Raw genomic sequence first — 14,942 nt, forward strand, 5'->3', positions numbered from 1 at the left:
TACATCGAACATTGAAAACTTTTCCATTTGGTTCATTTATTAGTTTGCAAGTTATAACTCATGCATGATTTTGTATGAAATTAAATTATGCTATATGCCACTACCCTACCAACTAACACGTCCTTTCGAATGGAAACGAATTACTGCTAGACGTGAACTTTATTCCTGTGAATTTATGCTTCCTTGGCTTCAATATTACGTTCGTACCTCGTTAATAATGCTTCAATGGACATTGCTGCATTCAATATAATATATTAATATATCTTGCAAAAAAGGACAACCTGAACTTACATCATTTTTAGTATAAGCTTATTGCTCTTTCTTTATAAGTTACATTTTTATCTATAAATATTAAAATTGTTTTCATCTTTTAAGTCTAAGTATTATATATATTTAATTGCTTGGCACAAAGTTAGTAGATGGATTTAAAGGCCAAGCTTTATATACTGTAATATAATCATTGTTTGATTGGGGTCAAAATTGAAATGTCAAAGGTTATCAGATTATATACGGTAAATGTATAGATATAGTTTAAGGACAAACATTGTATGCTTTGTGTATATAATCTTCTTAAGAAATGATATAATACGTTAAAGTCGAAAAGATATTTTAGAATAAAAATAGCATCATTTCATCAATTTTTATTTTATGTATCGTATTATGTAATATTTTTCCATGTGAGAAATAATAATAATATAGAAGCACGAAATGTTATCTAAATATATTTATGGTATGATAATGATAATTTATGCAGAGTTTAATGTTGGGTCGTAAAATCATCCATTACCTTCACGAGGGTAATTTCAGCACACGAATTTATATTTATTCTTACAAAAACCAACACTCTTTGCTATCGAATAACAACGCTGGTAACGTAATAACGTTCCATTAACGAGGAGTGAAAATAAACGTTTTTAGAGACTGAATAGGAAAACATTTTAAAGGGTACATTACGGCAAAGTGGAGATGTGTACCGAGGACACTGTTCCCTCAAAGTTTCCGCTCTCACAAAGTACCGTTTCCATGGAGGAAAATAGCATAATTGATGTGGCCCAAGGTGGTTTTTTACCGACAGAAAAGCATTTCTTTGTTCGCGCAGAAACTTTTTTTTAAAGCGTGAAACGTATTAAATTCCATATTCAGACTGGTGATGCTGATTAAAACTTTAATTCTCTCTTTGCGAGTCTGTTGTAGGTAGGTATATTAGTTAGACGCGTTTTCCGGGCTGAAGTGACTAAAGAAAAGCCCTCTCTGGGTGATTGTAGAGAAAATTGCACGAGAATAATTGGCGTCGAGCGAATGGTGCTTGTGCGTGAGATAAAGATAATTGCGAAGGATTCTGTTCTTCGTTCAAAGCTTAAACGAGTCTGTCGAGAAACTTTGACATAATAAAATGCTTATCAGGTCATATATCACGCCTAAGTTTAGTTATAAAACGTTGCGACGGTTGAAAATCAACTGATCTGTTACTAATGCAGTATGAATTTTTGCTGCTTATTTCTAATGGTATACTAAATATAACTAAAAATAAAAGATCGAACTTTTACAAGCTTCTTGGCTGTTCCAAATATAGACAATCGCTTTCTTTTTAAAAAGATGTCTGTCAAATTTCAAAAGATTATTTCAGATCCTAGTAAATATTATTTACTTTTCTATATTTGGCTAATGTATCATCAGCATATTTTTTTAATAGACATATAAAATATAATTTATTCAGAATAAATACTGCTGTTTTTTTATTATATAAAACACATTTATGTATCGATTAGAATAAATATATCAAAATAATTTATGCAATACACGTGACATGTCAACTGCATGTATTCATCAGTAAACATGATTGACCCGTTGACTTCAAAGCGTTCAAGAGAGGAACGAACTTCAAAGCTTTACATAGAGAAATATTTACCAAGTATTTAAAAAAAATACTTGACTATCTACAAATAATAGTTAACTTTAAAACTATTAATAAAATATCATTGGTGTTATTTCACTACAAACTAACTTCAGAGCATTTCCAGCGAATCTGAACGTTTATTATATTAATTATTATAAACGCTTAAAGCTTCTCTTCACATACTCTTACCCTTGTATATAATTAGCAAGGCTATTAATAGCACTTTAAGGTATTCTGCTAATCTAGGACGAAACATAAATAGTAATTTAATATATATAATTTAACGTATGACACAAATCAGAACGTTACTAAAGTAATTATATTACAAAATATATAATATTAAATATAATAAAATAAAATATCTAAAATAATAGCTTAATTTAATAATGAGATTTTACTGAAACTATCAATGCATCTACATAGCTCAAATCGATTATCTGATTTGCAAAACACACAAGCAAATGTTTGTGAATAGTTGAGCCTACTTTATTTTACTTTCTCATAACACATATTACGTAACGCGTTCAGCTCTCGAAACACCATGTATTATGTAACACCTTAATACCTCAGATTAAGTACCAAATCGCCCTTTATCGCTTGTAGAAATTTAAAGAGGTCCAAAAGCTAAAATTGCGCAAAGCGTTACGAATCAAATACGCCTGGTTCGTTCACGTAACTGCCCCTTTTCTGCGCTCTCATAATATGGAAGTCTCTAGGGGTCTACGTATAATATGTAACATAAAAATAATGGGGCTCGTCGCAAGTCGTTTTTGGACGCCATTTCAAGACGCCGCCTTGCCGAAACCGCAATGGACGCAAAGTGACGTCACATTCGCAAGGGGTTGAATCGATTTCGAACCGTTTGCTCCAAGGTCTCCTTGTCCGCATTGTTGCTGACGCAAAGCTAAAAAACTTAGAAGGAAACAAATTACGCATCCTGATTGGGTCTGGGTATAGATGCTATGATTGGTTTTGCTTCAGGTGATACACATCTTTCTCTGAATCCATTATAGGCATTGCCATTGTTCCGAAGGTGACCCATTTTTTCTATATTGTATAAGGGCATCCCTTGATAACTTATTGGTAGTTTAGAGATGTATTATATATTTGAGTAAAACTCTTTTTAATATATTCTACATATTTAAAATAAATAATATCGGATTAAAAACTATAACATGTAGGTATAACATTTATAAAACTGTGAACTATATTTGGTTTTATTCTACTTAAATATTTATAAGATGTTGGGATGGAAAAAGGGCAATCGACACGTCTTACCCTTTCAATAGATTTTAAGTATTATCATTGGGACTTCAGAGTTGTACTAGTTAAATATTGATAGCCAGATTTATACAGCGGGTTTCTGAGGTTCAACTTCGATTTTATCAGATGAGATGAACCACAAATTCCATTAGAAACTACCCAACTGTGACGCAATTGTAACTGACGAGGTTTATCTTCATTCGACAGATTCTGACCAGCTTACGCTCGTTGATTTTAATACGATCAAATTTAACCCATAATTCAAATCTTCCACGTATCTAGATAGAATTAATAATAATTATATTCTATTTGCTTACTGAATAGATAAAAATAATTCAAAGTAAGAAATATTATATAAAATTTACACAAAATTTATTTTTATACAACCTTCAGTCGAGTCTTATTTTCAGTTAAATATTAGTATTCTTTAGCGTTTTTTATTGTATTAGTTTCAACTGCCAACTAATTATATGTTCTGAATGCTCTGCTCATAACACTACAATATAAAATCTATAAACATTCCTATCACAAATTATTGTATATATCAGAATTTATCAAGAATATTTAAAGACTAACCTTAAAGTTTGTTTTAAAAATTCAACTCAATAGCTTTCATTTATCCGTTATCTTGTTAATTGAGTAAAATGAACGTGTTGCAAATAGCAGTACCTTATAAATGGAGAAATTTATTGTCACTGACTTTTTCATTGCGTGTTTTCAAAGTCATTCGTTGTATATTTTTTTTCAAAAACACAGTGTGTATTTGTATATTTATATTTTTGTAAATTAAATAGTGACTTATAAACCTTCATAACATTCTTGAAAAAATCGATGTATTAAAAATTTATCAACAGAACGACAAACTCAGAATGTTAAAATGTTAAATCAAAATACATAAATTTAACCAATTACAAATTGTTACAAATGTTGCGTCATTAATTTTGACGATTACAACTTAGCGAATTTTCGCGAGACGGCGTTCTTAAATCAATCACGATTACGAAAACTGTGTAGACAATGGCACTCGGAGAAAACTTCTACGAGGAGACGAGGGTTGAAGTGTCACACTTCGAGATCATAACTCGTTTCATAAACAATATGGCGACCAATTCAAAAATTCTCGTTGGAAGAAAACTTGACACAACGAGAAAATAGCTATAAATAAGTTTACCTATGCCATAAATTATTATATTACAAAGTAGTACTTGAATAAATATAATTTTTTCGTTTTTTAAGTGATAAAAGTGGTGAGTTATAACTACCGTTTGTCGTTTTTTCTTTACTATAGAGCTAGGCTTGTATCTATAACAAAATTATGTTTAATAAGCAGAGTTTTGCCATAATAAGATAACACATTCTATCTGACTTAATTGCGCTCGTAATTGTAGCAAAATATTGGTAAATGAATTTCCAATTAATATCAGATGAGATGAATAATTCCAGATATGGTTCGTTTCGACTGTCCAATTATCACTTATTGCTAAATTATGTTATTTGTAATCAAACCCAGTATTGTTGAGATTATAGATTTTGAACTCTCGGATTTTTCTAATTCTCTGGAATCGAGACTTTTCTTTAATTATTTTTCATTTAAATATTTTTTTAGAATAATTTATAGAAAAACATGGGTACATATGTACATAGTTATTTGAAACAAATAAAAAATCAGATATTTATTGAACAAGTATCTTACATATTTAAGGCACAATAAGATTTCGAAAATATGGAAGCATTTAAGGATGATAGAAGAGTCAATTTCAAGTAGAAAATAATTTTTCGCTTCCTGTTAAAGTCTGCTTAATTGAAAGCAATGATTTATATAACATTCCGAGTTCTAGTTGATTTCAAGATCTGAAATTCTGTTTATTGATTGTATCTATTAGTTTTCTCGGGTGGAATATTTTGGTGGTGTACTAATTCTTTATTTGACATTATGAAAATTCAACCGCTGCTTTCTTTTTCTTCGACTACTTTGATATCCGAACTTTCTACAGTGGAAAAAAGTCGTCTCATTAATTCTTAATTATATTTTATACATACTTTTTTGCGACAAATTGAAAAATAGTTTTATTGATAACATAAGCGGCGCATATTTTGTCTTTTAGAATTGAAAAGTCATCTTTAACTGTCCACTTGTTACCTAATTGTTTATCAAGCAGGTATGGGGTTATTAGGGTGTTTTCAAAATTGCTGATTTTATCAAAAACATTAAATCTACGAAATATTATATACATTTTACAAATTTTGATTTTCAGGTAATTTTTTTTTTAATTTTTTTGACTCGAGAGAGCGAAGAATCTGGTTTTCTCAACACAGACTCTATCATTTGTCTGGCTGGAACTCGAATGCTTAAGTATTTATTCAAATAAAGCTTACTATCGATACATATTCAACATCATTTGGGTATATATTTATAGGACTAATCTTAGATAAAATTTTCAAATAACTCTCCTTGTACATATTAATTTTTAATTACTGTCTAATAAATGTCTATAACTTTGAATAAATCTCAAAAAATATTTGTGTTACATAAACTGTTCTAATTAATATACAACATCTCAATTTGTATGTCTGAAGAACTAGTAAATTATCTTTGTAAATTGTTGGATACCTACCGTCTCTTTAATTGAGAGCTCGTTATAAAACGACGCAGCACAAAATAGCGCAGACAAAACAGCGCAACGCATACATATAAATACAAAACAATAATAATGTGTGCGAAAAATTCGAAAAAACACGGTAAAATTAAAATTTAAATTTGACGCAGCTTTATTTTGCTAATCTCTCTTTCTCTCAAATTATGATTAAAACACATAAGAAACGAAACTATAGATTAATTATAACCCTGTAGATTATTTTTTATGTTCAAGGGATTTTACTATATTTTTTTTAAATTAACAATATGCTACTTTTCTAACAAGATACATATTTTAAAGGACAATTATAGATGGTCATAATTTCAGGCAACACAGGTGTTAAAAATCACATATCTTAGTTAAAACAATAAAATAATCATTAACATAGATATATTTATGCTAGTTTGATACTAAGCTATTAAAAGTAATTTTTAAAAAATAGCCCCATAGAATGCAAATTTTGTTGTCAAACGCAAAAATGTAATATTTTATTAATGTAATGATTTATCGTTCCAATTTTGTTGATTCGGTCCATAATAGTAGCTAGCCTATACCTTTCGGGGCTTGTCTGATTATCTGTATATTTAATCAGAATGTCGATTTTGTATTTTAATTTGGTTGGAAACACGGTATCTACATATATTGATGCATAACTTAACCACATCACATTGCGGGCAATAATTAATTTTGCAGCATCGCAAATTTACTAATATTTGACATATTGCCTTTAAAATTTAACACAAACATACATGCCTCAAAACCGCCGAATCCTACTCGCAATTATAATACCGCAGTTTGATCACAGCCGTGTACTAAACACCATTACTCGCAATTATCGCCAAATTATTTTCGCAGCGGCCATGCTAACGCGATTATAACGAAACGAGTATAAAGAGAAGCAAGCGAAAATATTCTCTCCACTTATTGCGCTTACGTGTCATTTTCGCTCACCGGCTGTCGTTTATCTATGCCCCTACTGTGAAAACTCTGCGCTACTTTTTCTCTAGTGTTTGGCAAGCGCGCTCTTTCAAGCGCGCTCTTATTTATACCACGTATACAGCTGACGCTTTATGCTCTCCTGGTACAACGAGATATATATTTTTCAGCGGGTATATATACGTACGTTATTTGGTGTTAAGTAACGCGACGTGCTGTGACTGTTTTTAAAAATACTGAAAAAAAATTATATATATATATCATTAAATTACAGTGATTGTGTATTTTTTGGTAAAGTTATATGTTCACTAGTAAAGACCAAATTTCATCAGTAGATATATATTTCTACTAGCGATAATTGATAGGTGCTAATATGCTGCTCTAAAATGTTTATGTTGGATACTAATTCTTTAGCAGCGTTATATAAGAGTAAGCTTGTGCTTGCTCCTTTTAAAATCCCCTTGATTTAGTTACGTAATTTATTAAATAAATTAAGTTTCAATAAGAAATAATTGTTACAGTTACATAATATTCATTAATTTTATTAAATATTTTTTTTAATAATACATATCGAAAACCATTTAATTTTAACGTTAAATACGCAAATGTTTGTTCGTAATTATTTCGGTTACATAAATTACAAGTTCTTAATTAAAGTCTCGAATTCATAAAAGCGTATATTTTTATTACAAACTCAACCTTCATAATAAAAGAGATGCCAAACAATAAATTTCGCTTCGTTTATAGAAATACTTTTACATTATTACATAAATATTTTTTCACTTTATTAACAAAGTTACTTTTATATAATAAATGAAAATGTACAAATTTTATATATAAACGGTCTTATAAATATCCCGTCATTTTCTCAACAACGTGACCAAAAAACCGTATAATAATTAATAAGAAAAATTAGTTTCAAAGTCGTAGCTTTTAATTGCTTCGTTTTCGCCCCCGTCGAAGCCTATTGTGTCACGTCCATCCAGCGCCCGGGGCCACCTTTTTGCTTCCATTGTGTGCAATTTACTTGAAGTGTTTTTTTTATTCATTTTTTGAAGTCTTCAAAAAAAGCGTCCACTGTAAAAGGGGCCATTGTAGCCTTTGTCGACGACCGTCGGTGAAAAATTCAGCCGGTAAACTTTAGAGCTAAAGTCATTTTGACCGCGCCAGTCCTGAGTTTGCGGCTTTTTTGAAAATATCGTCAAAGTGAGATTTAACCCCTTAACCGCTCTGACGGCGCAATTATCCGTGTGAGCACGAGTGGTTATCCGCAACGTATGCAAATTTTAAGCGGAATTTACTGAAAGAGGTACGCTTTTAACGATGAGATTTTCGCGAAAATTGACATTGCTGAGCTGTAAGAATCGAAAGCCGATAACTGTTACGATAAAGTTCAATATGTAAAACAGCTATTTAAAAAATATTTACTTTAATTTTAATAATAAAATGAACATAACACAATATATTAATAATTAAACAGATCGTATAGGTGTATAACTTAATGGATCCTCTGAGCCGCATCACCCGAATTTTTTTTTTTTAATTTTTAACTACAGTGTAATCCATATTACCAGTGGGTCGATTACAACCTTACTTTTTACACAAAAAACAATAAATACTGACTTTGTTGTTTTGGTTTAATAATGGAAGTAGCGATGTAGATTATTTTAAATACACTTAATTTTATTTTTTTGTATGCTTCATATGGGTAAAAGTAAAAGACGTCATAAACAGAGCATATTTTTAATGCATAGTATTTTTATTATGCAGCTAAAAATTTATAATAAGTCTAATAATGACACTTGAATCAATAATTTGCAAGCAACGTGTTAATGTCAACTAATAATCATATGGGATGGTGCTCATCTATTTTAGGTGCGCACCATAACTGTTTTTTTAATTTTTATATTTTAAAAAATATTATTGTTTGTATAATGGCTATAATGGCGCATGAAGAAACCTGTCAAGTCATGATGGTTAGATTTGTAATGAAAAATAAATAAATCCCTATCATTTTGAAAGATCTCAATTAATTATAATATGTTATGCTGATTATGTACTTTGATAAGTCCTATATTTGGTACCGTACTTGAAGTATACGTGTATTTAATTCCATTACCTTAGTTTGATATTTAACGAACTTGGCCTTCATAGTATATTTATAGAGATCCCACATCTTACGTCTGTCAATTGAAACATTCAATACAGATTCAAGGTGTTCGACATTTCTCCAAAAATAGCTATGTCGTCAAGAGTATCGAATGTTATTTATAATTTCTCCGCTAATGCATATTATGTAAATATTGATTAATTTTCGCATATTTTATAAATGATAATAAATGTGTATAATTATCATTGATATCGCAAAAAATGGAGCAAATATATCTCGAGTAATTTTAATCACAAAATGAATAACTCGTGAAAAATCAATAATTCTAAATGCGAGTTTATTTTAAGCTCTTTTGTATCTTTTTTGGTAAAAGATCTCATAAATAGAATTATGTAAATCATCACAATATTTTACACTGTAATACAATGATTCAATATTATTATAACTATAAAGATAATAATCTTACAAGTCACTAGATTACAGTTTTAGGGTCTTGAAAAATCTATTACCCATCCTTTCTGGCGTACAATAAAGGAAAACCTCTAAGCTGTAATCTATTCCTTAATAAACTCATTCAGTTACTGTTCCCGTAACAAAAATAAAATTGCAGATAAGATCTATTTTTTTAATAAATAATTATATTGTTTAAAATTGCAGCAAAAATATAATTGTAAAAACCAGACAAATATTTTTATTTTGTATTTGTTAATAAGATAATACAAATCTATTAATTTACTCATTAAAAATAATATTATAATTTAACGGCTTAATTAGATTACGCTAGCGTTTATAACACTTCTGGCGTAAAATTAAGGCAAATATTAAACAAATTATCTCTTTATGGCGCATTTCGGCGAACAGAGGCGCTCCTGCTTCATTATCAAGTAATGCCTTTAAACAAATGTTTCATTAAAAAGTAAATATATATTTAATATACGCAAGCCCCACGTACCTTTCTCTAAAAATATTCTTACGCAACCCTTCAATTAAAAATTGTCGCACAAAGCCTTTTGTCTCGAACGTGTATTATGTATTATATAACGATTGTTTTCATTGTAAACATTAGCCTTTCACAGTTATGGATGCAGTATATAGTGTCCGTAAACAGACGGCGAACTTCAGAGCGGAAACTGTATACGTGTTAGTTATAATTGCCGCAGCTTCGCTGTTGAACAACTTCTACCAGGAAATTGACAGTAGGGGAATTTTCATGGAACATGTCGTTCTCTCGCTTTTCCTATTGGATTTTAATTAAATTCTAGACGAGATTTTCATCACATTGAAATATTTATAACAACATGCATTTCTTTTACTCTACTTTATATTTATATTTACATAATGTTTTATTTATATTTTTTCAGGATTTCTATCATGGGATTCTTCAGACTGTCACGTAGATCTAGAAAAAGAACTACAAGCTCTGACCGCTCAAGCTCCCGAGGGAGAAGAAGCAAGACATGGTGAGTAGATTTTTTCACATAATATCATATACATTACATACAATATTTAAAACTATTCGCGTGTTTTTGCGTATAAATTCGCGTCATACATCACTGTCAGTCATTTTTTTGATTAATAGCTTTTGGTGAGCTTTTTCCTCGCATTACAATATAATCGATTATCATAGTCTATATAATATCGACGTTCGGGCAGGACCTGATAATAAAATCTAAAAGCTGACTTTTATTTTTAGCCTTTACGTAAAACAGATTACGTAATTGAATTTAAAATTTAAATGACATAGCGTTCTGTTTTCAGTCGAATGAATACGTGCTTTTCGAGAGTTGAATTGAATGGATTTTTTAAGTCAAAGAGAACACATTCAAGTCTTTATCAAAAAGCTTTGAGCGCGTTTGCATATAAAATGTACACAAAGCTCGTATTTAATATACAATACATTATTTAGTGTTAAATACTACTAAAATATAGCGGATATTTTTTTACATTAAAATTTAAATATATTAAATATATACATATAGTATATATATATAATTATTCTGCAAATATTACCAAAATGCTAATCTCGTCATCTTGCGTTCTCTGTTTTGAACTTCCCCTAATAAATATTCATGTATTTACCCTCAGTTCTGACAATGTCATACAGATGTCTTTTGATCTTAAAATTCAGTTATATTTTAAAATCACAACGGAATAACAAATATACAATAATGCGACTTATTTAAAAAAATGCTAATAATTTAAAAAGTCTCAATCAAGTAGCAAAATATTTAAAAAAAAAATTATAATAAATTGCTTTAAAGCAAAGTCTAAACGTAATCGATTATAATGATCTTATCTTATAAAGAATAGTAAAAACAATTTTATAATAGTCACGACAAATAACGTGATTGGAGTTTTTTCGTTCTTACGTATGTAGATAATCTAATCGGGAGCCTTCCAAAGTTATGCCAAAACAATGCTTATCTCTATGTGTCTTACACATAACTTACATTTACTTTTACCCTTGAAAAGTTTACTGTTAGACCCATTTTTGTTTTGTACCAGGCATGCTGAACATACTTATATATTAATCCAATTTTATATTCAAGAGCAATAATTATAGTTTAATTGAAAATAAAAATATTTTTTTTATTTAGGACGACTTTATTTTTTTTATAATATATTATTTTATAAATATGAATATGAAGTAAAAGTAATTATTATTATAATATATTAATATTTAAAAATCTTGTTTGTTTAATGTAAGTTTTTACCATTAATTTAAAAAAAAAATCCATATCGATAACGCTCATTGTGCTGCTTAATTTAATTTATTGCAATTTAATAATAGTAAGATCTTCTAAATGAATTGTTTTTATCAATTAATTTACACACTTTATTTTAAGTTTTAGCAATATTATGATATTTAAGCCATCAATATATGATCAATGTTAAAAAGATTTTGGAATACATGAGACATTACCGAAAACCATTTTGCTGAGAAACTTTAGTATCCGTTCGTGCGTTGCGATAATAAACGTAATGGTCTTTACAACACGATTTACGAACAAAAAAAATATATTGCTTATCACACAAACGTTCGGCGTTAGGAAAATTTACGACTAACACATATTTTACACCCAAATATCACTAGCAAAAAATTACATAATCTTACCTAACGGGCAAACATCAATTTCCACCAGGCGAGAGTTTTTCTAGCGAGTATTTTCAACCGCTTCGTACATTTGCTCGGAAACTTCTTCATATGGCCCGAGGGTTCGGATGCGAAGCGTTAGATAAAGCTCGCCGACATAAATAAAGCGATAGTATCGTTTCTCACCTGCGATTTTTGTTATTGCCCACATACAAGAGAGACGAGTTAAATCAGATTACTACGTTTAAGTTTTTTTTTAAAACTAAAAATATATTACCGCATAGTGTCGTAACTTTAAAACCGTCGAGAAGATAAGAGCCGTGCTGACTGCGGAGAATTTTTTTTGGCACTTGTTTTCACAAGGGCGCTTTTACCGGCAGAGAGTGAGCTTTTTCCAGCTTACATAAGGGCTAATTAAAAGCAAAGCTTTTCACCATATTTTTTGGTTTATATTATACAGGTGAAAATAATTTAATACATGAAAAGTTATTCATTATACTGAATATAATTTGAATTATTTATGATGCAAATAATCTTAAATAAGAAAAAAAATAACATTATACAACATGAATTTTTTATGTAAAATTAGAAACTGGTTTTAGGTGTATTCTGATTAAAATTTTTGCTCATAATATATCCTTTTTTATAATTCTTCTTCTAATAAAATAGTATTAGATTATCTAATATTCATAATTGTTTACTCTAAAATTAATGTTGATAAAAAAATTAACTGCTATTTTCTTTACGAATTTTATCGTGACTGTAATTCTATACAAACATGGTTTGGTTGTACAAAAAACAACTTAAAAATGACTCAATCATTCAACCTAAATGATAGTTTAAACTATAAATTTCTGGTGAAGTCAACCGTAAAAATCAACCGACGAACAATACGGAAATTTGGGAACGAGCTCATATGTTCACCGCAGAAAGTCTAATAACTTTATATGCACCGCAACGTAATGAACGAAAGTTTAAAGACATATCAATGTACATATTTTTGTTCATATAAATAGACTTATCTGATGTGTCAAAAAATATAAAATTGTTGTACGGTAAAATTATTTATATATAAAAGTTTAATTCTGTTGAACAGCGGAACACTAAAAAAACGTAATTAAATCAAAAACGAATTCCAGCGAGTAGGAAGTTTGTACTGAGCAAAATCCGCGTATATAGAAATTTTATTTATTATTACACAAGAGAGAGAAATATACCATTCGAGATAACATTGAGCCAAAATTTTATTTCGCTGCGAAACTCAATTACGCACGCGTCTAGATAATTTGCTCGTATATCTCCCTCGAGTTTGCCATTATATAAATTCGCAGCTGTCTCTGAGGCATCCAGGCTCGTAAAATTTCATAGGAAATTCCAGCAAACCCTTACGCCGCCAAACTACACCCTGGGTGGCACAGGTATTCTTACCAGGGATTCTACATTATAAATCATCGTAGCCCACGTTTATGAATGGTCACTTTGCGCGCATACCCTACGATCGCATGTACAACACCGCACGATTACATAGCGTAATGATATAAATTATCCTAGCCCAATGGCTGAGAGGTTAAAATATATGGTTATAGCGATGAGGATCGGTGGCTGGACTCCAGCATCGACCGTTTTGTGTTAAACCATTTTCATGATATATATACATACATACGCTATATTTACAAATGAGTTAAAATATTTTTTTCTTCAATCTGAAATAGATTTATATAATTTGTGATTAATATGCTTATTAAAAAGCTATTGAGTTCTTATTAGACATTTCATTTCCTACAATACTAAAAAATGTCAACTAAATTTATTGATTTCAAGGATCATAAACAATTAGACGAATGACGAAGTAATAAAAATTACATAAATTACAACATACACCAATACAGCATAATGAGCCACATTCGAGTTGCATTGATCCTATTTTAAATATAAAAAATACATATTCACACAAAGCTATTAGAAAATGTTTAAGCAATTACCTTAAATAAAAATTAGTACGCTCTTAAACTAAATTTATTTATTTTTATTTCAACATATTTTTAATAAAAATTAATTAAAGACATACTACCATGATATATATTTTCTATAGCAATACATTACTTCTGAGCTACTTTTAAAAAAAATTTTAAAGAAATATTTATTCCATTTCCAGGAGAAAGACTCATTCAATACGCCACAGAGAACTTGGTGACCGAAGTCTTGATTCATCCTCAGATGAATACATTGATGCAATGCTTGAGGAACCTCCTCAGCTCTTTTACACGACACAGACACATAATACACGCCGGATACACCTTCGCCGGAAACGGCTCGTGGATCATGCAGGTAATTCATTATTTTGTATACCAGAGATTACACCAGGTATTTTCATATCTAAATTGCATTAAGTGAATCGCATTAAGGTTTAAAGAATTAAACGGGGCGGTTTGCCGTGGAGCCATTAGCGCTAATGTTCTTCCGATGTTTTGAGGATGAATACAACCCGTTTAATCTTAACGTTTTAATTAAAATTCCCTTACAACATAGAACGTGTTCTGGAAAAATGAAAGCTTCAAGACGACGCTTGGGAAAAATGTTACCAATTAATGTACGAACCCGACGTTTATGAGAAAATACGTGGAAGCAAATTACACCACCTGCCTTGCCTGCCTTTTATCTACGTACCTACGTATCACTTGTATTAAACCGCTTTTTATATATTTAAAAAATAAGTAGACTTTGTTAAATTACCATTATGCAAAAAGTTCATTCTTTGAAATTGTTTTGTCTTATTACCAAGTATGATACAATATTTTTTTATTAGATACCGAAATATAATAAAAAACTTTTTCTAGTTTTTTATAAGAAATATATTTAAACACAACAGATTTAATACAACTTACTATATTTGTGGTATTATGTATAACTAGTAAAATAATTGAGAATATGTTAAAGGTCTAAAACCATATGTATCATTTAACTATTTTTCTTTTATTTATATTTTTTACTTAATAAAAGTCTACA

General features: G+C 29.7%; 1 protein-coding gene across 1 annotated transcript in view; it reads left to right on the forward strand.

Moving 5' to 3' along the window:
* The window catches only part of LOC148236054 (uncharacterized), a 120,825-nt gene that overhangs the window by 66,096 nt on the left and 39,787 nt on the right, over positions 1-14,942 (forward strand). The window contains exons 2-3 of the mRNA XM_088184730.1: positions 10,204-10,302; positions 14,092-14,264. Of these exons, the coding sequence (XP_088040856.1) occupies positions 10,204-10,302; positions 14,092-14,264 (272 nt within the window). The remainder of the gene's footprint in view (positions 1-10,203; positions 10,303-14,091; positions 14,265-14,942) is intronic.

This window comes from Plectrocnemia conspersa, unplaced genomic scaffold (genome assembly GCF_051122295.1).
Source record: "Plectrocnemia conspersa isolate PC_06_02 unplaced genomic scaffold, ASM5112229v1 ptg000004l, whole genome shotgun sequence".
NCBI lineage: Eukaryota > Metazoa > Arthropoda > Insecta > Trichoptera > Polycentropodidae > Plectrocnemia > Plectrocnemia conspersa.